This window comes from Astyanax mexicanus, chromosome 24 (genome assembly GCF_023375975.1).
Source record: "Astyanax mexicanus isolate ESR-SI-001 chromosome 24, AstMex3_surface, whole genome shotgun sequence".
In the NCBI taxonomy this organism is placed as follows: Eukaryota; Metazoa; Chordata; class Actinopteri; order Characiformes; family Acestrorhamphidae; genus Astyanax; species Astyanax mexicanus.
Window position 1 is genome coordinate 16957067 of NC_064431.1, and position 25744 is coordinate 16982810.

The 25744-nt window shown below is 38.1% G+C and overlaps 2 protein-coding genes across 3 annotated transcripts; both read left to right on the plus strand.

Annotated features, from left to right (window-relative positions):
• The first annotated feature begins 260 nt into the window (after positions 1-260).
• On the plus strand, positions 261-10348 carry LOC103024436 (E3 ubiquitin-protein ligase DTX3L-like). The gene is made up of 7 exons (XM_049471993.1): positions 261-368; positions 1476-1517; positions 4224-4274; positions 5033-5104; positions 6477-7928; positions 9614-9831; positions 9928-10348. The coding sequence occupies exons 5-7, from the start codon at positions 6483-6485 to the stop codon at positions 10004-10006; spliced, it is 1743 nt and encodes a 580-aa protein (XP_049327950.1). The 5' UTR covers positions 261-368; positions 1476-1517; positions 4224-4274; positions 5033-5104; positions 6477-6482; the 3' UTR covers positions 10007-10348.
• A 2793-nt stretch (positions 10349-13141) lies between these two features.
• On the plus strand, positions 13142-19108 carry LOC103045835 (probable E3 ubiquitin-protein ligase DTX3). 2 transcript variants are annotated; one of them, XM_022682629.2, is made up of 4 exons: positions 13142-13277; positions 14215-14537; positions 16041-16245; positions 17745-19108. In XM_022682629.2, the coding sequence occupies exons 2-4, from the start codon at positions 14229-14231 to the stop codon at positions 17771-17773; spliced, it is 543 nt and encodes a 180-aa protein (XP_022538350.1). In that variant the 5' UTR covers positions 13142-13277; positions 14215-14228; the 3' UTR covers positions 17774-19108. The 2 variants fall into 2 exon arrangements, with proteins under 2 accessions (XP_022538350.1, XP_022538349.1); XM_022682628.2 differs by having other exon boundaries at positions 13145-13277; positions 16041-16258.
• Positions 19109-25744: the final 6636 nt, after the last annotated feature.

Here is a 25744-nt window from a genome sequence, read left to right on the forward strand (position 1 = left end):
CTTACAGACTGTGCTTTAAGAACTGGTCAGGAGCTACTGACCATGGTGACCATGTGCATTTAAGGCTAATTCTAGATTATTTACTGTAATGTGTATGATTATCAAATTGCACTGTCCTTCTCAAATAAACAGATCAATGAAATAAGGAAAATAGACAGATTCTTTTGTTAATAAAGATAATAACTGTGACTCCTAAAGTCTTTCAAAGATTTACTGATCATACTGAATGGACTTCTGTATTTGAGGAGATGATCAAAGAGATTTTTCTCTCACAGGCATCAAACAATAGTTTGTATGGTGTTTATCCGAGTAATACCCCTGCTGGAAATCTTTCAAGTACAGCTGCTGGAGGAAATGGAGACTCGGTGGTGAGTAACTGCTTTAATTACATCTACTATACACTACAGGCCAAAAGTTTGGACACACCTTCTCATTTAATGCGTTTTCTTTTTTTTCATGAATATTTACATTGTAGATTCTCACTGAAGGCATCAAAACTATGAATGAACACATGTGGGGTTTTATGTACTTAAAAAAAAAAGGTTAAATAACTGAAAACATGTTTTATATTCTAGTTTCTTCAAAATAGCCCCCCTTTGCTCGGATTACTGCTTTGCACTCTCTTGGCATATTTCAATGAGCTTCAAAAAGTGATCACCTGAAATGGTTTTATCAGGCCTTATCGGGGTAATTATTGGAATTTCTTGCTTTATCAATGGGGTTAGGACCATCAGTTGTGTTGTGCAGAAGTCAGGTTGCTACACAGCCGACAGTCCTATTGGACAACTGTTAAAATTCATATGATAGCAAGAACCAATCAGCTAACTGAAGAAAAGCGAGTGGCCATCATTTAAGAGTGTATTTGACCAAGAAGGAGAGGGATGGAGAGCTGCAGCAGGTGGCCTGATCTCCACAGTACCTGGACCTGAACCCAATCCAGATGGTTTGGGGTGAGCTGGACCACAGAGTGAAGGCAAAGGGGCAACAAGTGCTAATAAACACCTCTGGGAACTCCTTCCTTCAAGACTGTTGGAAAACCATTTCAGGTGACCACCTCTCGAAGCTCATTGAAAGAATGATGCCAAGAGTGAGCAAAGCAGTAATCAGAGCAAAGGGGGGCTATTTTAAAGAGACTAGAATATAAAACATGTTATATAAATATAAATATATATATATAAAACTCCACGTGTTCATTCATAGTTTTGATTCCTTCAGTGAGAATCTACAATGTAAATATTCATGAAAATAAAGAAAACACATTGAATGAGAAGGTGTGTCCAAACTTTTGGTCTGTAGTGTATATCCAGTAATCCATCTGGGTTTCCAGGTTGAGGATGCTGAACCTAAACAAACAAGCACAAGACAAGTTTCAGTACTTTATAATGGCAGCATATAATGACGTAGCTAAATTAATTAAATATAGTGTAAAACTTTCGTATCTGACATTGTAACTTAATAAAAATGATTTTTTTTAGGATCCAAGTGCAGAATTGAATCAACAGCAGAAAGAAAAGGAGGTATAAATGACATTTATTAATTGGTTTGACAGTGGACATTTTAAGCAGAAAAAAGAATTTAAAAGGTTTATAATGAGATACACATGACCTGCAGAACACTGTATGAACCTGGCTCTTCAGAACATTTGTGGAGTTAATTAAATTAAATTAAATTAAATAAAACTGTTGGTTGATTATTCTTGATTTGTGATATCAGTTCTGGTCAGTATGTGCTGAACGTAGAATGATCTAATCTGCTCTTTTCTTCTACAGGATCTTTACAGATCAGGAGACAAAGAGGCAAAAGTTGCTGACCAGGCAAAACCATCTCCTTACCTGCAACAGGTTAAAATTATTAGAGTGGGCACACCCCTTACTACAGCACTAAATACCTAAAAATGCCTCTCTTACCCAACAGAAACTCACCTTTAAAATTTATATTTTTATTTTTTTAAACGTTTAATTATTTAATCCTGTATCCTGTACTTTTTAATTTAGGACTGATACACATCAGGTTTTTTTAAAGCATAGAAGATCATATTGGAACACAGCCCTCATATTTAGTTGACTTTTAAATTGAAGTGTACTAGTCGCAGGGTTGTTCAGGGTTGTGTGAAAGTGTGACGATGTGTTCTGGTTTGCAGCAGCATTGGTATAAGAAGTAACTCAGAAAGGAGGGTAGGCTTTACCCTGCAAGGATCAGGTCTGACTTCACATGTCGATTTGACACATTAAGTGATTTATTATGGGTTCACACTGGCAAGTGGAATTACGAGAAAATAAAAACTGTGTAAAAAGGAAAGTGTTATCATTGGTCAGGAAGTAACATAGCCTTCTTGTCATGATTTCTCAGTTCCAGCTGGTTTATTCTGGCATAACATCTGCCAGCTAGTGTCAGAGGCTGCGTGTCCACATACACACAACCCACATTCAAGAAACTCCACACAAAAAATCCCCCCGACTATTTAAACACCAAGCCCTGCCTCAACCAGTAGACCCAGACCTTTCTTCTGGCTGGCGGGCTTACGTAAAAAACATAAACAAACAAAACATCAACACGATAGACAATAAACACATACAACATACAATACACTGTTATGTTTACTGCTAAGCATACACAATTTGTTCTTCCACCTGCAACCCTTCCTCTTGTCTTTCCCCAGAGTCCCGAACTTGACATTGCCCCCGTCAATCACAAAGCCGTGGTTTCTAAACGCTTGAATATGAGGAAACTAGTAAGACCTTCACCAACAACAATACAGGTGAGAAGCACATGTGCACCGTATACTAAACATTTCTGTTACCTTTTATTGCACAGTGATGGTTAACTCCTGATAATATACAGTAACATCTGTCTGTCTGTTATTTTTCTTTATTTGTGATATCAGTTCTGTTCAGTTTGTGCTGAATGTAGAATAATCTCATCTGCAGGCGATGTTTCTATCTTAATTCTTTTAGACATTAGTGCAGCATTCAATTCCACTGATCATGGTATCCTACTAGAACGGTTGCACAAGTGGGCTGGGATCTCTAGGATGGCACTAGAGTGGTTTCACTCTTATTTGTTAAATGGGTCATTTGTAGTGTCGGATGGGGGTAGGATGTCTGCATTAGCACCTCTTCCTAGTGGGGTGCCAGAGGGTTCTATTTTGGGTCCTTTGTTATTTTCTTTGTACATGCTCCCTCTGGGTGACCTCATTTGCAGTTTTAATGTCTCTTTTAATTTCTATGCTGATGATACTCAGAAATGACATTGGGAGACTGGTCAATCTTACTAATTGTGTCTCAGCAGTTAAAGCATGGATGTCTGAGAACTTTCTCAGGCTGAATGAGGACAAGATAGATGTGCTTATTGTGGGTACAGAGGATGTGTCCAGGAGGGTTCAGTTAGATCTTGATCATGCGGGGTTGAAGTCAAGGCTGTATGTTAGAAATCTAAATCTTCTCAAATAAACAGATCAATGAAATAAGGAAAATAGACAGATTCTTTTGTTAATAAAGATAATAACTGTGACTCCTAAAGTCTTTCAAAGATTTACTGATCATACTGAATGGACTTCTGTATTTGAGGAGATGATCAAAGAGATTTTTCTCTCACAGGCATCAAACAATAGTTTGTATGGTGTTTATCCAAGTAATACCCCTGCTGGAAATCTTTCAAGTACAGCTGCTGGAGGAAATGTAGACTCAGTGGTGAGTAACTGCTTTAATTACATCTACTGTATATCCAATAATCCATCTGGGTTTCCAGGTTGAGGATGCTGAACCTAAACAAACAAGCCCAAGACAAGTTTTAGTACTTTATAATGGCAGCATATAATCCTGTAGCTAAATTAATTAAATATAGTGTAAAACTTTGGTATCTGACATTTTAACTTAATAAAAATTCTTTTTTTCAGCATTCAACTGCAGAATTGAATCAACAGCAGAAAGAAAAGGAAGTATAAATGACATTTATGAATTGGTTTGACAGTGGACATTTTAAGCAGAAAAAAGAATTTAAAAGGTTTATAATGAGATACACATGACCTGCAGAACACTGTATGAACCTGGCTCTTCAGAACATTTGCGGAGTTATTTTCATTACACAATGATGGTTCACTCCTGATAATATACAGTAACATGTATAATAAGTTTTAAATAAAACTGTTTGTTAATTATTCTTTATTTGTGATATCAGTTCAGTTCAGAATGTAGAATAAGTTAATCTGCTCTTTTCTTCTACAGGATCTTTACAGATCTGGAATAAAAAAATCAGCACAAACACCAGACTCACAGGTGAGTAACACATGCGCACCTTATACTAAACATTTCAATTACCTAGGCTTTTAATAATAGTTTACAGTCCTGGTGACGGGTAGACTCACTGACTGCATCAGACTGTGCTTTATGAACTGGTCAGGAGCAGGAGGTGACCATGAGCATTTAGGGATAACTCCGGATCATTTACTGTATTGTGTCTGATTATTAAACTGTGCTGTCCTTGTGTGGCTGTGTGGCCTGTCTCAAATAAACAGATTCTTTTGTAAATACAGATCATTGTGACTCCTGAAGTCTTTAAAAGATTTACAGATCATACTAAACAGACTTCTGTAAATAAGCAGATGATTAAATCCACAAGAGACCTTTCTCTCACAGGAACAAGACTTTAATATACATGGTGTTTATCCGAGTAATACCCCTGCTGGAAATCTTTCAAGTACAGCTGCTGTAGGAAATGTAGACTTTAATCACCTCTGTGTTTTTTTGGTGCTTAATGATCCAACTGCAGAACTGAATCAACAGCAGAAAGAAAAGGAGGTATAAATGAAATGTATTAATTGGTTTGACAGTGGACATTTTAAGCAGAAAAGAGAATTTAAAAGGTTTATACTGAGATACACAGGACCTGCAGAACACTGTATGAACCTGGCTCTTCAGAACATTTGTGGAGTTAATAAATAAAACTGTTGGTTGATTATTCTTGATTTGTGATATCAGTTCTGTTCTGTATGTGCTGAATGTAGAATGATCTAATCTGCTCTGTTCTTCTACAGGATCTTTACAGATCAGGAGACAAAGAGGCAAAAGTTGCTGACCAGGCAAAACCATCTCCTTACCTGCAACAGGTTAATATTATTAGAGTGGGCACACCCCTTACTACAGCTCTAAATACCTAAAAATGCCTCTCTTACCCAACAGAAACTCACCTTCAAAAATAGAGACAGTGGGTAAAACGTTTAGGAAAGTATTTTAATTTAACAAATGTTTTCTCCAAGAGATATAGGAGACTGCAAGAGGTCTGATTTACCGGGCTTAATACAAAGCAGAAATATGATAAAACATGCCTAACAAATTGCCAGTTACACTCTTCAGACTTTTTTGAGAACTGTGTGGTTGTGTGCTGTGATCAGAATGGTTCACTCATTAACTCCTTCACTATTCACTATATTAAAATTGCTATATAGTGAACTGACTAGGTGACAACAAACCAACAAACAATTTTTCATTTGTATCACTCTGAGGCCATCTGGCACAACACTACCGGACTGCATTATGGTATAAGATAAGATAAGATAAGATAATCCTTTATTAATCCCCCAGTGGAGAAATTTACAATGTTACAGCAGTACAGAGGAAAGGACAGAGAAACAGGTCAGAAAAAAAAACAACAACAACAAAAAAACATATATATATATATATATATTTATATTTCTTTCTTTCTTTCTTTCTTTCTTTCTTTCTTTCTTTCTGATATCTCAATATCCATGCCCTGGATGCTCACAGGCACCGGTTTGGTCCCGCGGAAGACATTGTAAATTCTAGCGTACATCGTCTTTACACTACATTTTGTGGGTGTTCAAGTGTGAACTATGTACTGAATAAAATGTACCATGATGCACTGTTAAAAAGTGCACAATGTCTGTAACAAGGAGCAGTTTTAAACACAGTTTTGGTGAATTGGAAAGCTTACTGGTTAGATCACTAAGGTTGTTGCTAAGCGACAGCTTACCATTTGCTCAGACTTGAATGGGACAAGCTCTTTCGTTAGCTATGAGATTGGTCAAGATTCTGCTGAAGTCAGCCTGACTTTTTATACCAGTCAATTTGTTCATTAGGAGTAAAGTGATGCTGGTAAAATGCAGAAGAGATATATTAGACTTTGGGAAGATATTCATAGGAAATACTTTATACATTTACACGGGAGGACCAGAAGGGCCAAATTGCTCTTTTGGGTGAAACTGAACGAAGGTCAATGATAGATTTTGTGATTTTGAAATCCTTGAAATTAACTAAATTAGAAATAAAATTCATATTTTCCATGGGCTTTAAAAGTAAGGTTTTTACAATTATCTGGGATCAGAGCTGATTAAACATAGTATAAACAGTGCTTTCCACAGACATGTATTTAGTTTTATTATATGATTAATCATTTTTAACACTGTTTCAGACACTGGCACTCACGTTACTAAGTTTTAAACTGTTTTTTTATGCTTATAGGCGGACATGTTTGTCAATGCAGTCATCGATTTAGACAAATGGCCTAAGGAAGTTCAGACTGAGCTTCGGAAGAGGATGGGGAAATACCAGGCTGGAAACAAACTATCATTTTCTGGATCTTTAGCTGAAGCTGAGAGATTCTACAGAGAGGTTTGTGAAATTGTTGAAGGATCTGAAGCTGGGATGAATACTGGTGCAGTAAGAAATGATTCAATTGTTGAGATCTCAGGGCCCAGTGTAGCTTTACCTGCCCTTATCACCCCTCTCCACCATTACTGGTACTTCAGCCAAGCCTACAAAAAGGAGATCAACCAAATCCAGGACAAGTTTGGAGTTAAAATAGATGCAGAGGTTTCAGTTTCAGTTACTGCTGAGGATCAGACCAGGCCTGATTCTGTGAGAAAAGCCAAGGATAAACTGATGGACCTCTACCAGACCAGTACAACCAGTCTACAGTCTCTCACCATCCCCCAAACTCAACTGGATTCTGATATAGCAAAAAACGTGGTGCGTAATATTCAATCAGACGAGGCTAAAATGGTGTTAATGATGTCAGTAGATGGATGCAGGCTCTTTGGGTCAAAAAATACCGTATCAGGAGTTCAGAGTCGACTGAATTCAGAGGATAGTGGAGAGGTTGCATCTCGACAGACGTCTAGAACCTCAGAACTGAAGACAGATCCAATCCTGATGAACGAGACACACTGGAGAGTGATGAAGAAGAGGTTTGAGAAACATCTGCTTAATATTGAACAGAAATATGGAGTTCAGTTTTGTGATGAACATTCGCACGGCTCTGCTAAAGTGACAATACAGTCCAGAGATAATCAGCCTGTCAATCAGGAAAGTCACGCCCTAAAGGACTTCATGCAGCTCTACCTAGAGGTTGTTCTGTCTGCAGTGAGTGTCCCTGACCAGGAGAGGACTGTGGTGGAGGCACTGGAGAGACATCGCCTTGTTGGTGTAGAGGACAAAAATGCAGAGCAGTCAGATCCTGCATACCAGAGCATGGACAGAGATCCAGGGTTTGATGACGAGCCAAAGACACTCATTAGTACAGAAAATTTACCATTCCCAAAGCAACCGGAGGTGACTGCATCTCTGATTAGACCAGAAACTGTACAGAGGACCAATGATAATCAGAGACATAAGAATTCTAAACAGAAAGAAAGTAATAAAAGTAAATATAAAGATGACTGTCCAATCTGCATGGAATCATTTTCTGACCTAGTGAAACTGAAGTGTGGTCACAGGTTGTGCAGAGTGTGTCAGAAGCGGGCGGCAAAGAGCATGGGGGAAATCTGCCCCGTGTGTAAGAGAAGCTATGGGATGCTGACAGGAAACCAACCTGAGGGGGAGATGAAATACAGCACGCTCAGATATGATCTTCCAGGTTATCCTCGCTGTGGAACGATTGAGATTATTTATGATATTCCCAGTGGAATTCAGACGGTAAGAATTCATCATTATTAAAAATGTGTTTAGAAAAACTGTAAAGATATGTGATTATCTTTCTTACATTTCTTCTAGAAATACTGGCACCTAGAATTAAAAATGTAAAAATGACTAACATTATGCCTGGTGAATATTTGTTGTAGCTACATGGCAAATCTTTTACACTACATGTCCAATCTGAGAGACAGATTCACGAATTATATGATTTTCATACGAAATCCAGGCTTCTCTACAGAAACACGTTTTGTTCACAAGTACATGCCAGAACTAAACGTATGCAAGAACTAATAATAATAATAATCTCTGTCTGTAACTTCAGCACTTGTTTAAGTTTTTAGTTTTTAGCTGCATTCACCCCATTAATAGAGGACTCTCTTTCATTTTGCCTTTGTTCTGATATAAAGGGGCAATAAAAAGTGGGCAGGCTCTCCATAAACAGGCTCTGGCCATGCGTAATATGTGATTTGTAGCCATGGTTCTCTTTCTACTTGATCGCTTTGGCTGTAGCAAGCAACTTCTCTTGACTCCCAGATGCCAACTGGATCAGATATTAAACATACCAGATATTTTCTGGGACATTTTGTCAACAATCAACAAAAAAACAGTTAAGGACTGAAAAAAAAACTAGCTAAATCATGTTGTGTGACCTAAGCATTAGTCAACTGCTGCAATAATTAACTAAACTGAAAAGAGTAGATTTGTGGTGACAAAATACAGTTAGATCTTTTTCTTTAATTTTTATTGCATATTAATATTGCATTATGTAAAATAAGTGCTGGATGATATGGCCACATTTAATTTCATATATTCATAATTCCTTAATTTCAGTTGATACGATATAATTTCCACATTGATATAAATATACGATGGCCTCCGAAAAACTGTGAAGAATCCATGCAATGGAAATATGTACCTGCTACTACTGTCTGAAAATTTTATTTTAGTCTGTCCGTGATTCTGTAAATAATACATATAGAAATACCACAAAAATGATATCAGCATTAATAAAACGTTTCTTATCTCGATAAATACAGATATCAAATTATTGTCCAGGCCTATGTAAAATTTTAGGTAACCGTAATCTAATTTACTAATACTTACCAGTGTTATTTACAGGGGTTGGACAATGAAACTGAAACACCTTGTTTTAGACCACAATAATTTATTGGCCCGACGGACAGTTCTGGTGGAAACAGGAGTTGAGGTGCACAATGAATTCTGCCGTGATTTGGGCAGCCGTGGTTCTAGCACCCGAACATCCCTTTCAGACAGCTTCCTCTTGCGTCCACAGTTAATCCTGTTGGATGTGGTTCGTCCTTCTTGGTGGTATGCTGACATTACCCTGGATACCGTGGCTCTTGATACATCACAAAGACTTGCTGTCGTGGTCACAGATGCGCCAGCAACAATTTGTCCTCTAATGTTGTGTGCATTGCAATATTTTGAGCAAAAATGTGCTCTTACCCTGCTAATTGAACCTTCACACTCTGCTCTTACTGGTGCAATGTGAAGATTGGCCACCAGGCTGCTTCAATTTAGTCATGAAACCTCCCACACTAAAATGACAGGTGTGTCCGTTTCATTGTCCAACTCCTGTACATTTATCAGGTCTCTGAAAACACTCTACCAGAGCTAGACTGTTGATATTGAGTTTTGCTCACGTTACCTCTGGTTTTATTTAGGATGAGCATCCAAACCCTGGGCATCCCTACAGTGGGATAAAGTGCAGAGCTTACCTGCCTGACAGTCCTGAAGGACGGCAGGTTCTGCATCTGCTGATCAGAGCTTTTGATCAGAGACTGATCTTTACTGTCGGGAAGTCCACGACCACTGGAGCACAGAACACTGTTATCTGGAATGACATTCATCATAAAACTAACACGACTGGAGGCCCTGAAGGGTAAGAGTGACCATAATTATTTTAAGAGTTCTATAATTTTCTCATAAATCACACTAAATCAACTCTAATAACTCTGAACTCCTTCTATTGACACAGAAACGGTTATCCGGACTCCAACTACATGAAGAGAGTTAAAGAGGAGCTGAAGGCCAAAGGCATCGAGTTTCCAGTTTAGACCAACTGGGTTTATCTGGACGTCGATTCAGAGCTTCACAGGAGCTTCAGATACCCTGCAGTTCTGTCACTGTTATAATTTTACAGGATAATATTAATGAATAGGTAAAAGCATGGATATATTTTTCAGTTTTATCCCTTAGAACAAAATAAAACATTTGACAGGAACCAAAAACCAGGAGCCAACAGTTTTTTGCAGGTTTTCACAGAGTATTCCTATTTTGACGAACATTGCATACATATAAAAAGCCTACATTTTCTTGATCTACAGAGTTAAAAACTATTACATGTTTAACATCTCACCTGGTTGTGATTTGATCAAGTAATTTAAAATGATAATCTATTCTAGTGGGTTCCAAGTGGACCAGTGGACTTTTTTTCTCATGATTGGAGAAGTGCTGTTTGGAATCACTGATCATGCTGCTTCTCCATCAGCAGCCGGAGTCCGAGAGAGTACGGTTTAATATGTTCTCACTGAGTGTTTACAGTAGGTGGTGCTCTCTTTCCTTATCACTCCTATCAGCACAGGCGTCTGTTGGGTGATGAGCTGGGGATCCAGTGTATCGGAGGAGACGTTCCTCGCTCATCTTCACCCTCCTCATCCTCCTAGTGTTGGGAGTATTATTAGTAATAGGGGGAGTTTATATGGATAGGGATTGGAGAATTGCCTTTCCAAATTATGGAAAAAAGGGAATAAAAATAGAATTAAATTATTTGAATAAATATATTATTCATCTTTCATCTAGTCTTGGCTTTAATATTGCTGGATGTTGCTAAATATTTGGTTTACTCCTACCTTAAATGGTTATTTCTCATTCTGAAAAACAGAAAAACAGATTAAAACAGACAAAATTAAGTTTAAGGCTTATGCTAAATATCATGATTTTCCTTATTAACTTTAGTCGTTGTTTATGGTGTTAAATAATGTTAATATTATTTTGAACTTTTGTAATTTTACACTTGTTTATATCTTAAGTATTTTCTTAGAGATAATACAGATCAAATGGAGAAATAAACAAGATTTTAGCATAATTCTTACACTGTAAGACACTGTAATCTCCTGAGTTTTAGTTCAGTGTTAAGCTGACACCTGCCAAAACAATACTGGTTTACTAAGGGCAGGAGTTCAGAATGAGTTAATAATAAACCTGAAGACTTCTGGAGTAACATTTTTATATTATATATTTTGTATAAAATTGTTTCTCTTGATGATATGGGGAGTTTTTGTTTTGTATCTTAACTAAATATATAAAACAATTATATTTAGTCCTGAATTTCTGAATGATTCTGTAGTTCTTGCTGCTTATTCTGAAATAAAAATACAGATTTAATATGTATAGAGAGTAAATCCTCCATCTGTCCTTTTTTGTCTCCTAATCAATTTTTTAAGAAACATCTGAGATAAAATGAAATGTAATATAAGATGAGAGATGAGCGTTTTAGCAATCAGAATTTTCCAGTTTGTCTCTTGGTCGTGTACACGTACATGCCAAAGGTCATAAGATAATAGTTTGTAATCTGATGAGAAAGTGTTGTTCACAGGATCGGGTTGGGCACGCACCACACCTGCAGCTCAGACAGGTAAAGTCCAAACAACAGCTGGACTAACCAGACCGACTGGGTCACAGTGCTGTACCGTAAAGCCAGCAGGAGAGGGCGCTCCTGTCCTCACTGTAATACAGGCGAGAATTTGAAAGAAAAAAAAAAAGTTTAATCAGGTTAAACTAATACCACACATAACACATCATACCTGTCAAGTTTTGGATTTAAAAATAAGGGAATTTTTTCGTTGCCAGCTTCGAGCCATCCCACTGGCCCAACCGAGGTTCAGTATCCAGACAAGTTTACAAGAAATCTAAAATAACTACCTGTGAACCACTTACAATCTACAATTTGATGATTAGAATCTGATAGGCCTACCTTTGTTGCACAGAATTGCTGTGGACATTCCTACATATGCAGCTTTTAAAGGGCATTGACCAGATATATTCTATCAGTAAATCCATTCCTCAATAAAGTATGCAAAACAGTCTGTCCACAATGAATTTCATGTAACAATGTAATAATAATGTAAACCATTTATGTCACCAGTGACCGTGGTAATGCGCCTCCACGCCACAGGAGGTCGCTCTCGCCTCAGTATTAGTAGTCTCACTTGATCTCACCTTGTAATCAGTGTGCTATTTAAGTCTCTCTCACGCATGCCTTTTTGCGACGTCTTGTCAGTTTTCCTGCAATTCGAAGCGTTTATCTCATCTTGTTGTTGTTGTTATATGACCTTTTTTCTGTCTAAGACCTCGATTTTTGGAATTCCCTCGTCTGCCTTATTTGCTTGGATTATTGTCTGTTTTTGTCAAATAAACCTGCGTTTGGATTCACTATCCTGGTCTTGTGTGACAATTTATTTGTTACTAAATTGTTCTTTTCTACACACACACAAAAACTATTAATATTTATTTAAGAAGTAGAAATCTTATTAAACCCATGTATTAAACTCAATCTGTATCAACCAGCAATTAATCTGGTTTCAAAATGAAGGGATAAGAGAAACAATTTTTAAAAATCAGATTAAAAGAATATAAAAATAAAAAAATAATAAGAAAACTAAATTATTTTAAATTTAAAAAGGTAAAAGATAAAATGTGTCTGAAAGCGTTTAAAAATTAAAAGTTTAAAATGATTTAGTGACAACGGTGGGCAGAGCTTTAATGTTTTCTTTTAGTGAATTTCAGGTTACTGGTGCAACTGGAACTAAAAGCAGAAGCCGATAAGGTAATCAAGTCTTAACACCAGATCTGATCATTACTGCTGTTTACAGAAATCATAGATGAGAAATGGGGATAAAACCTTTATTTCCTGTTTGTATATCTGTTAAAAAGTGTTTATTTAACCCCCCGTGGCATGATGTTGCCCTCAGACACTTTTGGTTATTACACCATCCTTTTAATTTTTGTAATGTTCTTTTTGTGGTCACAAAAAAATGACACAATTTTTTATGTGTTGCTTTAGGGTTATATTATGCAGCTAGTTCACTTTTTGGTGGTGAATAAAAAAAAATCTGTGGCATACCGGGTTAATTTTATTTAATTTTTTTTATCAATTTTTTTGGCGTGTGATCCATCCAAGGGTCAGAGCCCAGTGTTGATCCAGCTTTACATCCTCTGCTCAGATCAGTTTCAGTTTCATTTATTCTTCTCAGCGCTGTAAACACAGGATCAGACTGAAGCGGAGAGCAGAACTGATCTCTACACCACCGACTCTCATCAGTCCGGGTAAGAAACACACTTTATTTATCAGATTATCAGATGATTAAATACAGAATTGATTCTGATCCTGAACTGCAGCAGAGGAGGGGGGCTGAGGGTTCGCAGTAACAGCCAGTATAGAGTTAACCAAACTAACTACAGTTTAAATGTGAAGAAACAGCTCAGATTTAACCAGGAGACCCACAACTTTAAACATTACCTCAGATTTGTATCATTTTTACTGTCTTCATCAAAGAAAACGTCGAATAAACCCGCACAGAATTTGAGCAAAAAAGTTAACAAAGCAGTTCTTTGGCGCCACGTGACGAAACGCTGAAATGACTGCGCAGGAATACTGTGGGAATTACCCTGTCCGGACCCGCATCACACCCTGCGCATATCCCTCCGCCGGGAACTACCTTTAATCAAAACACGTTTTATATAGAAAGTCAGTGATTCAGCAAACGTACACAGATTTACAGATTAAAATAGATCAAATAAAGACAATCTTTGATAAAATAATTTATAATAATACTAATTTAAGTAGTATTATTTAAAACGAATTTAATAAAGATCTTTATTTGACAAGTGAGGGTTAAGTGGTCTCTTAATTTATAATATATATTTTATAGCCTATATTACAGATTCTAAATCTACAAACTACAAACAACATTTCTCCCAAATTCTAAATTAAAATAGTAATTTAGAGCATTTATTTGCAGAAAATGATAAATGGCTGAAAAAAATATATATACATACATAATAAAATGAAATGTTGAATTAATTATATTTTTAGGGCTTTTTTGTTTGAACTATGAACAGTTGTAAAATCAATTGCATATAATATCTACTTTTTTCAGAAATGGAATTTTAGTAATAAGAAAACAAATGATTTGAAATTCAGTTTTGTAACGTGGACAGCTGGACATCAATGTATTTACAATAAATGTTTTCTTTATTACAGTCTGTGAGGAAGAGATGGACAGGGTTATCAGTTTATTCAAGAGATCAGACGAAGGAGGGGATGAGGACTGTCCGATCTGTCTGGATAAAGTTACTGAGCGGAGGAAGCTGCAGTGTGGTCACGGGTTCTGCAGAGCATGTCTGGAGGGCTCAGTGAAGAGCCTTGGGGAAATCTGCCCACTGTGTAAGAAGATCTACGGAACGCTGAGAGGAAACCAGCCTGCAGGGAAGATGACCCACAGGCCACTCAGAGACAGACTGCCAGGATACCCTGACTGCGGGACCATCGAGATCAGTTATGTCATACCAGGAGGAACTCAGACCGTAAGAATTCAGCATTATAGTAATAAAAATGTTTAAAACCTCAGATTATTAATTAATAATAATATATTATATCATCCAGGAGTGGAAAAATATACGTTAATTCTTAATAGTGTTGTCAAAACCAGCCAATCAACAAGCTTGTATTAACCACACCCACTCTTATCGCCTACATTTTTATGATTTAAAGCACTCTCACTTCTTTCACTTCTCTCACTTTTTGTTTTAAGCCACGCCCACTTTTTGGGTCTAATTTTAAAGTATATGCTTAGGCCACACATACTCCTGACACTTAACTCATACACTGGGGAAATAATTATTTGATCCCCTGCTGATTTTGTAAGTTTACCCTCTTTCAAAGACATGTCTATAATAAAAAAAATATTAACAGAAACTGGCGCAAAAATTCAGATAGTCAGTTGGCCTCACTCTGGAGCTCCATGCAAGAACTCATCTCATGGAGTAAGGATGATTCAGAGACAAGTGAGATCAGCACAGAATTACATGGGGGAGCTTGTTAATGATCTCAAGGGAGCTAGGAGACCAGTCTATTAGGAGACCAGTCTATTAGAATACTATTAGTTACACACTGTGTCTAATGGATTGAGATTTATTTAAGAATGCTTATGTACAGACTCATCTAAAGTTTGCCAATATATATGGCCAAGGCAATAAAGGAGTGGTTTAAGTGTTTTTTTGGTTTGGTCTCCAGACCTTAATCGTACAGAAAATCTGTGGAGGGAGTTCAAACTTGAAATTGTCAAGCATCATCCTGGAATTCCTTAGGATTAGATTAACATCCAGTGATCGTTTAACTTTTTTATTACAGTTTTGTTTACTTAGCTTAGCTTTACTTTAACTTAGTAAGCTACCCCCTGCTGCAAGACCTGCTGAATTAGAAGCTCCTTATAGTGTCTCTTAAAATGCACCTTATAATCTGGTGTGCCTTATAGTGTGAAAAGTACAGTCATGTTTTAGTTCTGAATTTTTGTTCATTTTCTGTATCTGTCAACTTAAAAAATATTTGTCAAATTAAAAAATATTTCCCCACTGTAGTTATGTCACTTCCAACTCCCTCTTTTCTACTTTAAGCCACTTCCACTTTAAGCACCTCACTTTAATGTATGCTAGAAGCTTTCTGCTAAAACCACACCTGCTTCCAGCTCCTTACATGATATCAGCTTTAAACCACACCCACGTCTAACACCTTATTTAAATTTGTGCTTTAAGCCACACCAACATCTGACACTTAGTTCACCTCTGACATTCTTGTTTTTCTTTAAGCCACACCCACCCCCTTCACCACATATTAATATGTACTTTTTAACCCACTTTCACTTGCTTCCAGTTAATTATGTTAACAGGTCAGTATGGTATCAGGGTTGGACTGAGACATGGTTCTGCCTATAGAGCTGGGTGATGTTCTGTTACGCCGAGTGTAAAGATAAACTGTAAGAGCAGATTTTAATAAACACAAATTATTGTTTCTATAATTTTATTACTTAGGCGGAGCATCCGAACCCCGGGATGTATTTCAGTGGGACGCATCGCTACGCCTACCTGCCCGACAACCGGGAGGGACGGCAGGTTCTGGAGCTGCTGAATAGAGCGTTCAATCAGAGGCTGATCTTTACTGTCGGGACCTCCATCACTACCGGACAACAAAACACCGTGATCTGGAACGACATCCACCATAAAACCAGTTTGAATGGTGGGCCGCAGTAGTAAGAGCAACTGAATCTCAGAAATGATCTTAATTGAAACATTTACAGTATACATGAGATGTCCAAATACTTGTAGACATGTCAGCAATTTCAGTTAAAAAAAAATCATTGTATTGCCAATAGAATAGGACTCTTACAGTGTGACTGTTTTGGCATCATGCCTGGTGGTATAGAGTCTGTGGTGTAAAGCAGTGAAAGTGAGAAATCTGCTTTCACTTTAAAAAGCCCCACTAGGTAGGCTTTCCTTGATTATTGAATTTTTGATTATTGATTATTATCTCAATCCTACCTAGTGGAGCTTTAACTCAAGTTCTTGTGAGAAGGCATTTTTTGTAAAGATAAAAATCCCCCTCATATCAAATAAATTTTAACTACAGTCAGCTTACCAGATAAGAATTGTCCAATCAGAGGCTTAAAAAATGGAAACACTCGCAATTGGCCAGTATATATAAACTGAGCAGCCACACTTGAGTCTGATACTTTAATTTTATAGTAAATTTATTAATCACTCAAGTAACTAAGCATCTGTTTATTAACCCCTTAACAAAATGTTCAATTTTACTGATTAATATAAAAGCTGCATGTAAGTTTGAAGGGGGCTGCTTACTATTCGTAAAAAAAAGACAAGAAAAAAATTCTGATTAAATTTAAAGGGAACAATAGTTATGCCTTATTTTAAATGGTGGTGTCTGTTTACATTTTTTTAAATATAGGAACTGAAAATCGTGAATCGTAATCATAATTGAGAATTGCTCATATATTTGAAGAATATTGAGTTTTTTTTACAATATCACCCAGCTCTAATAGACACTAGAGTAGCCTGAAGTTAGTTTGAAGTCTTTCTTATGTCTCTGATATGTGGTTGGAAGTTCTACAACAAATTCAAAGACAAAGTAATATTTGGGTGAAATAAGACTTTAAATCTGTTAGTAGTTTGCTGAATTGGTAATATTTGGGTGAAATAAGCCTTTAAATCTGTAAGTAGTTAGCTGAATTAAAGGCTTATTTCACCCAAATATTACCAATTCAACTAACTACTTACAAATTTAAAGGCTTATTTCACCCAAATATTACCAATTCAGCTAACTACTAACAGATTTAAAGGCTAATTTCCCACAAATATTACCAATTCAACTAACTACGTACAGAGTTAAAGGCTAATTTCACCCAGATATTACCAATTCAGCTATCTACTTACAGATTTAAAGGCTAATTTCACACAAATATTATCAATTCAGGTAACTACTTACAGATTTAAAGGCTTATTTCACCCAAATAAGCCTTTAAATCTGTAAGTAGTTAGCTGAATTGGTAATATTTGGGTCAAAATAAGACTTTAAATCTGTAAAGAGTTAGCTAAGGTGGTGATATTATATTAAGGAGTAGTAAGTCATTCATTTAGCGTGGTGGCAGTGTCACCGATAAACATAGTCTCTGGTTCTGCAGATATATACTATTGCCTCTGATCTCCTCTTTCTCTTTACAGTTTTGGCTACCCAGACCCAGACTACCTGAAGAGAGTGAGGGAGGAGCTGAAGGCCAAAGGCATTGAGTAAAGACTCCAGTACGGCTCCTTGTCCTGCAGCTCTGTGTACTGTATTTTTCACACTATAAGGCGGATTTAAAATCATGTAATTTCGTCAGTGCGCCTTTTAATCTAGTGCGTCTTATGTATGAATTTTAACAGTCAGGTTGTAAGGAGCAGTAAAGCTACTCCACTAAAGTGCAGCGTTATACAGGAGTTTCAGTTTAGTTCTTTAGCGATATTAGCATTAGCTGCTAACCACGCTAAGCACTAGCTCTTTGGCTATCCACAGGTTGGTATTTTCAGCTTGTAGCATGCTGCTTATCCCAGATAGCACTGCTGGAGAGGTATTAGCATTAGCCACTAACCGTGCTAAGCGCCAGCACTTTTGTCATTCAGAGGTGAGTATATCAGACTGTAGTCTGTGTGTTTACCATGTCAAAATAAGCTACGTGGGACACAAACCGCTAGCTAATATCACCCTAGCTTACCAGAACACTCAGCGTTCCTCAGTGTGTGTAGCTCTGTCGGGTAGCATTTGCAGCTAACCATGGTTAGCAGTTAGCCGCTAATGCTCCAGCTTTAGTGGAAATCTGTAAATCTAAGCTTACGGTAAATAAACAGAAGCACTTTACTCACCCAAGTAAACAGGTTTCAGGAGTCCGTGTAGGTTTTTTTTAAAGAATTAACTTACATTTTTGTTTACTTAGCTTAGCTTTACACCTGCTAAATTTAGAAGGAAAACATAGAAACACCCCTGTTCCTACTACTAGTTACTAGTGTCGCAAAAATGTGCCTTGTAATCCAGTGTGCATTATGTATGAAAATAGACCAGAAAATACACGTTTATTGATAGTCCGCCTAATAATCCAATGAGCCTTAAAGTGCGAAAAATACGGCAATACAGTGGGATCCATTACTGCTGGTACTACTTTTGTACATTGTTTAATTGCTGTTTTTTTCATTCATTCCAGGGAATTGTAAAATATGAGAGAATTGAGTTAGAATTGAGTTCTAAAAGAAGCTTTCTTAGTTTAAAAAAAAAAGCTTAAAGTATTAGGGGGTTTCCTAATTTCTGTTATTTCATCTTAAAAACACTGAGAGAGATTTACTGTATGTTTACTCTGTGCCTTAACCCAAAAAATATACTTTTATACTTTATTTTTTTTGCTTTTTTAAAACGTGTTTGTGTGTGTGTGTTTCTCTGTTTAGTTGCTGCATCTATAAGTTCTGAATGTAAGTTCTGAATATTTAAATGTAATTTTGATCTGTAAATTATACAGTTATTTAATTTCAGAGTGAAATAAACAGCTTCTAAATACAGATTATGATCTCTGATATAAAGAATAAAACTGGATTTATTTAGGAGAAATTGTTTGGTTTACCTGAGGCAAATCTGATCCAGGTGTTTCCAGATGTTTCCTCACCCTCAGAAACTGTTCTCAGAAATGAAAATAGCAGAGAAGAATCCAGATCCACACAGTAAAAATCCTGCATTACAAATACTGCATTATCTTACTTAAGTAGAAATGTTGGTTATCTATACTTTACTGGAGTAATTCTTTTTCAAATGACTTTTTAAAACTTCTACTTCTTACATTTTCACACAAATATCTTAACTTTCTACTCTTTAAATAAAAAAAAGAATAGCCTTGATACTCCTATTTAATTTTAGCGTGTTTTCATTAAAGCTTCTCATCATTAAAAAAAAAACCCTATCCAGATAAATCTCTCCATCCAGACAGAGTAAATCTGACTGTGACTGGATGTAGAGATGTATAAACATATTCCATTCCGACACCCTATTGGTTTATACTCGATCCATCACACCTGCACATCAAGTTATGTCACACGCCAGCAAAAACATAGCAGACATATGTAGCCTAGTATGAAGATGATCTGTGTCTGAAGAGACTCAAAAGAACTTTCCCAAGTCTCGAAATTTCTCAAGTAAGCTTTAACTTTAATATATTTACATTGTACTAAAATGCATTCTTTTTAAATTGGTATACAGCTCAGAGAGTCACGTGACGACGTACATGGACTCGGTCGTAGCTAGCTAGAGCTCTCGCGACATCCCTCATTTTTATGATTTATCGAGTTGGATACTGATTTTGTTGCCGTGTTTAAGCCACCAGCAGAGCTAATGATGTCTTTGAGCAGAAAACAGCTGCCTTTTTCCCCGAATTCATCGCCGACAAAAAAGAAGGTGAAATCTAACTCACCATCGCCTCAGTACAACATGGCGGATCCCCTCGTGCGGCTGGAGCAGACGATAATGGCGGAGTTTTCTGCTATGCGGGAAGAATTCTCTACGCACATGACTACTTTTCAAAGTGTGTGTTCAAAGTTAGACTACCTCATGGGCGAGCAAAGAGAGCAGAAGAAACTTCTGTTGGAGCACTCTGAGCGTCTAGTCACCCTCGAACGGATGGTGGTTGATCTGCAGGACCGGAGCCGCCGGAACAACCTGCGCATTCTCGGTCTACCGGAGGGAGCGGAGAAGGACGACCCTATCGGCTTCGTCAAAAAGCATCTCCAGGTCTGGCTACCAGGGTTGTCCGGCCGGGAGTTTGAAGTTGAGCGTGCCCACCGTATCTACTCCAGGGTCTCGATGGATCGCAGAAGACCCCGCGCCTTCATATTCCGCCTGCTCAGGTACAACGACCGAGACCTCATACTTAAAGAAAGTAGGAGCGCGGGTCGTCCGACCTGGAACGGTGCGCATCTGAGTTTTTTCCCGGATTTCTCTCCGGCGACGGCCAAGAAACGCAGCGCTTTCACCACAGTGAGGAAGGCTCTGAGGGAGGCAGGAGTTCAGTCTTTCCTCCTTTACCCAGTGGTTCTGAAGGTGATTCAAAACGGAGAATCGCATTTATTGCAGACTCCTGAGGAAGCCCAGCGATTCCTGCCGGCTGCCCCTGCATCTTCTTGAATCAGGCTGGTACCCAGTTATCAACAGCTGTGTGCGCTGATATGTTACCGATAGTTATTTTGGTTTCTCTTTTTATATGATCTCTTTACTTTTATAGATGGGACTCACTCCTTCTGTTTATATTTGAGACATTAAGAGGGATGGTCGTGTTGAACCAACCTGGCGGCTAGCTAAGTCAATGTCGCTGCCACGGACCTTAAGTTGGGGAGGGGGTTGTGGACGTGGGTCTGTTCGATACCCAGTCCTATTCTGTTCGTGTTCTCAGGGGGATATGGGTTGTGTTGATCTTAATGTTCCTGAAAGGTGTGTAGTTGGTGTGTAATTGTTTGATATTACAGGTGCTGGTCAACGAATTAGAATAATTTGAAATAGTGCAATCATGAAATTCTTTGAATGCATTTTTTGTGCAGAAAGCAAATCAGGTGTTCACTGCACCTGTCCTACTCGTTAGACTAATCACAGAACTTGTTACCTGGAAAAAAAATTGCTCAGCTGAGCTTTCCAAAAGGCCCATTTAGGCCATTTAACTGTGACACTGTTGTTTTATTGAATTAGAATAATGGAGAAACCGTTTCATTGAATTAGAATAAATGCTCGATTTTTTGTTTTCTGTGAAGAGTGTTCACTGTGCAGTATAAAGTCAGGGTTGAGTAGAATTTCTAAGTTGTAAAATCAATCATGGGTAAGCATGGTAACCTCTCAACCGGAATAGTGGCTCAAATTCAAGCCCTTCGCCAACAAGGCTTGACCCAAACTAAAATTGCTGAGCAGCTCGGCATCAGCCGTCTGCAAAGCTCTCAAGAAAAACTGCAGCAAGCGCACCAACTGTTCCGGCGTCCGGAAAACTTCTGCTCGCGACAACAAGCAGCTGAGAAAGATCGCAGTCAGCAACCGGTTCAAGTCCACTTCCGAGCTCACCGACTTGTGGAACAAGCAGACCGGCGCTGACGTCTCCAGATCAACCACTTACCGTCGTATGCGCGAACTCTGCTTCAAATCTCGCGTTCCAGCAGTAAAACCGGTGCTGAACAAGAAACAAATGGAGAAACGGCTGAAGTGGGCCAAAGAACACGGCGAGTGGACTGCTGAAGACTGGCAGAAAGTGGTCTTCAGTGACGAATCACGCTTCTGCATCTCCTTCGGTGACCAAGGTCCTCGTGTCTGGCGTCGTGGTGGCGAAACCTACAACCACGAGTGCGTGAAAAGATCCGTCAAGTTTCCCCAGAGCGTTATGGTCTGGGGATGCATGTCCGCTCGAGGTGTAGGGAAACTCTGCTTCCTCAAGAAGACTGTCAATGCTGCCGTATATCAAGATGTTCTGGAAACGTTCCTGATTCTGTCTGTTTAGGAACAGTTCGGCGAAGAAGACTTCATATTTCAACAGGATCTTGCACCGGCTCATGCGGCAAAGTCGACCAAAGATTGGTTCACTAAAAAACAGCTTGAAGTTTTGGCATGGCCGGGAAGTGATGAAGATGGGAGAATTACATATATAACTACAATGGTGGGAAACCGGAAAATAGCCTTTGTATCAGTTTATGCTCCCACTCCTAGAGATCCCAGTTTTTTTCCTTTTCTGTTAAATTTTCTAAATAACCTAGTTGACTTTGAGCTTGTGGTGGGAGCTGACATGAATGCAGTGATTGATTATCATTTAGATAGACCAAGGAGCGACCTCTCTCATAATCAGTTAGCTTCTAGTTTAGAACTTAAGCATTGTATATCCACTCTATCTCTGCTCGATTGCTGGCGACATTTTAATTCGACTGCTAGGCAATATACGTTTTTTTCTGCAAGACACAAATCCTATTCTAGAATCGATTTTTTGTTCATATCCAGCACCCTCGTCTCAGAGATTAGTACTATATGTATCTGGCCAATGTCTCTCTGATCATAGTGTTTTTGCTAGACTACGTATTGCTACATTTCATGGTCGAGTGGCTAGATGGCGCTTTAATACAAATTTGTTATATGATGAGGATTTTTGCTCTCAATTTAGGAGTAAGTTGTCAGAATTCCTTCATTTTAACCAGGGCTCAGTGGACGATCCAAGAGTTTTGTGGGGAGTGCTGAAAGGATTCATTAGAGATAATTCTATTGCTTATGCCTCGTGGCGGCAGAAATGGCGCAGACAGAAGATATCCGAATTTGAAATGAAATTTGATGCTCTAGAAAAGTCCAATCAGTACTCCTTCTCTGATGTTAGGTCAAAACAAATAGTTGTCATTAAAAACGAGCTAAACATTTTACTGAGAGAAAGAGCAGAATTCCTTATCAAGCGAGTCAGACAAAATTACTATGTTAATGGAAGTAGGCCTAGTCATCTGTTAGCCCAGAAGCTCAGGAGTAATGAAAAACTCTCAAGTATAACAGTAAAGTCGCATGATGGAGTCTTTGTTACGGATCAAACACAAATTAATAATGTTTTCTGTAGTTTCTTTTCAAAGCTATATGCATCTGAAATCTCAAGTGAAGCTCTGGATTTTGCTTCCTTTTTTCAATCCTTAGATTTACCACATTTTTCCACGGAACAGACATCTCACTTAGATCAAGATATTTCTCTTTCGGAATTGAAAAAGGCCCTCTATCAGATGAATAAAGGGAAGTCACCAGGTTTGGATGGGATACCAGCCGAGTTTTATTTATTTTTCTGGGAGGAGCTGGGAACTTTGATGTTAGAAATGTTTAACTATTCTTTAAATGAGGGTGAATTTCATAAAGATGTAAATATAGCTTTAATCTCATTACTGCTTAAAAAAGATAAAGATCCAACACTTTGCAGCAGCTATCGGCCAGTATCTCTTATAAACGTAGACATCAAGTTATTTGCAAAGATATTGGCCAGTCGTTTAGAATCTCTTATGCCCGTAATAATTTACTGTGATCAGACAGGCTTTATAAAGTCACGCTCAGCGGCTGACAATATTAGACGCCTTCTGCACATTATTCACGCTGCAGACACGTCGATGACGGATTGGGCCGTATTATCACTTGATGCTATGAAGGCCTTTGACAGGCTGGAATGGCCTTATTTGTGGTCTGCATTGGAGCACTTTGGCTTTGGGGCGCGCTTTATCTCTATGATCAAAATATTATATGCAAACCCTTCTGCAATGGTCCTTACAGGTAATAAATGTTCTTCTCCGTTCTCTTTAGGGAGGGGCACTCGTCAAGGGTGCCCTTTGTCAGCCCTTCTCTTTACAATATCACTAGAACCCCTCGCTCAAGCAGTGCGCAAATTGATGCCTAGCTCACCTATTACAGTAAAGGATTCCCATCATTATATTTCCCTTTATGCTGACGATATTTTGTTATTTTTGGACAGGCCTATTTTGTCAATCCCAGCCCTGCTTGATTTGTTTAATGATTTCGGAAAGATTTCAGGCTACAAAATAAATTGGGATAAATCTTTGCTCCTTCCCTTGAACTTTGATCTCGAACCTAGTTCACTACCAACTCACATTCCTGTGGTGAAACATTTTAGGTATTTGGGGGTAGACATATATCCCTGTGTAAATAAGATTGTCCTTAAAAATTTTAGCAAGATACTTAAACAAATTAAGATAGATGCACTTAATTGGGCACATTTGCCTACCTCTTTGCATGCCAGGATTGCAGTGGTAAAAATGAATATTTTACCTAGATTAAATTTCTTCAGTTATATGCTGCCTCTGCCCGCCCCCATAAACTGTTGGGATACATTCTCAAAGATATTGTCTACTTATATTTGGAATGGCAAAAGACCTCGAATAAAGCTGTCCACTTTACAGAGATGTAAGGCAGATGGTGGTCTTGCTTTTCCGGATTTCAAGAAATATGCTCAAGCCTTTACTTTAAAACCTTTGTCAACATGGTTGAACCCGCAAGCACAGAGTTCTTGGCGCTCGGTAGAAGAGGCTCTCATAGCTCCCTATAAGTTACAGGATCTTATATTCTGTGAAATTCCAACTAGACATTGTAAATTATATTTTGGACCAGTAATCTCTCACCTTATATTAACCTGGCGAACAACTGTTAGGCAATCAAACTCGCATGTGAAATGGCACAAGCACTCTCCACTCTTTCGTAATCACAATTTGTTAATAGGAAATGCTCCCTTTGTTTGTCCCCAATGGGAGAGCAGGGGAGTTTCTACGCTTGGTGATATCTGTGATGAAAATGGCTTAAGGTCTTTCCAAGACATCAGTGAGCAATTTAATCTACCTAGATCCACTTTCTTTAGGTATCTGCAACTTAAATCGGCTCTTTGGCCACACAGAACCTCTCTAAACTGTGTACTAAAGCCCCACCCAATGCTTGAAGTGATCTATCCCAGTAGCCAATCTTCCTCTGCTTCAAATATTTATACCTTTTTAATCAGAGCCTCATATAAGCAGCTTGGGCTGGCTGCTATTTGGGCAAAGGATCTAGATTTAGAAGACCCGGATTTTTTTGAGAATTCGGCGTGGGAAATTATCAGTCTATCTTCAAAGAATCCTGATCACCAAATAATACACTGGAAATTTCTACATAGATTTTACCTTACACCAAAAAGACGATTTCATATGCATTTATCGCGGTCTCCAATTTGTAATTTATGCTCTTCAGGGGAGCTTGGTACTTTTTTGCATTATTTTTGGTTTTGTGATGAAGTTAATAAATTCTGGCGCCAGATCTCCATGGATCTCACAGCTCTATTGAACCATAATGTTCCATGCTCCGCGCTTGTTTTTCTTTTGAATGATTTTTCCTCACTTACCATTTCAGTGCAACAGAAGAGACTTTTACTTTGTGCTCTAACAGCAGCGAAAAAGGTGCTGGTAAATACATGGAACCCTCCACATCATGTCTCACGCCATCAGTGGATTTTGACGGCGCTTGATATAATTTCAATGGAGTTGTCAGTTGCCCGCATGCATGGTGCCAAACAAAGAACTATTATTGCCTGGAAAGATGCACTACAAGCTATGGAGGCTTTATTAATCCCTTAATGGCTTATATGAATGTTTTATTTTGTTCTTTTTTTTTCTATATTGTACTGTCCGAT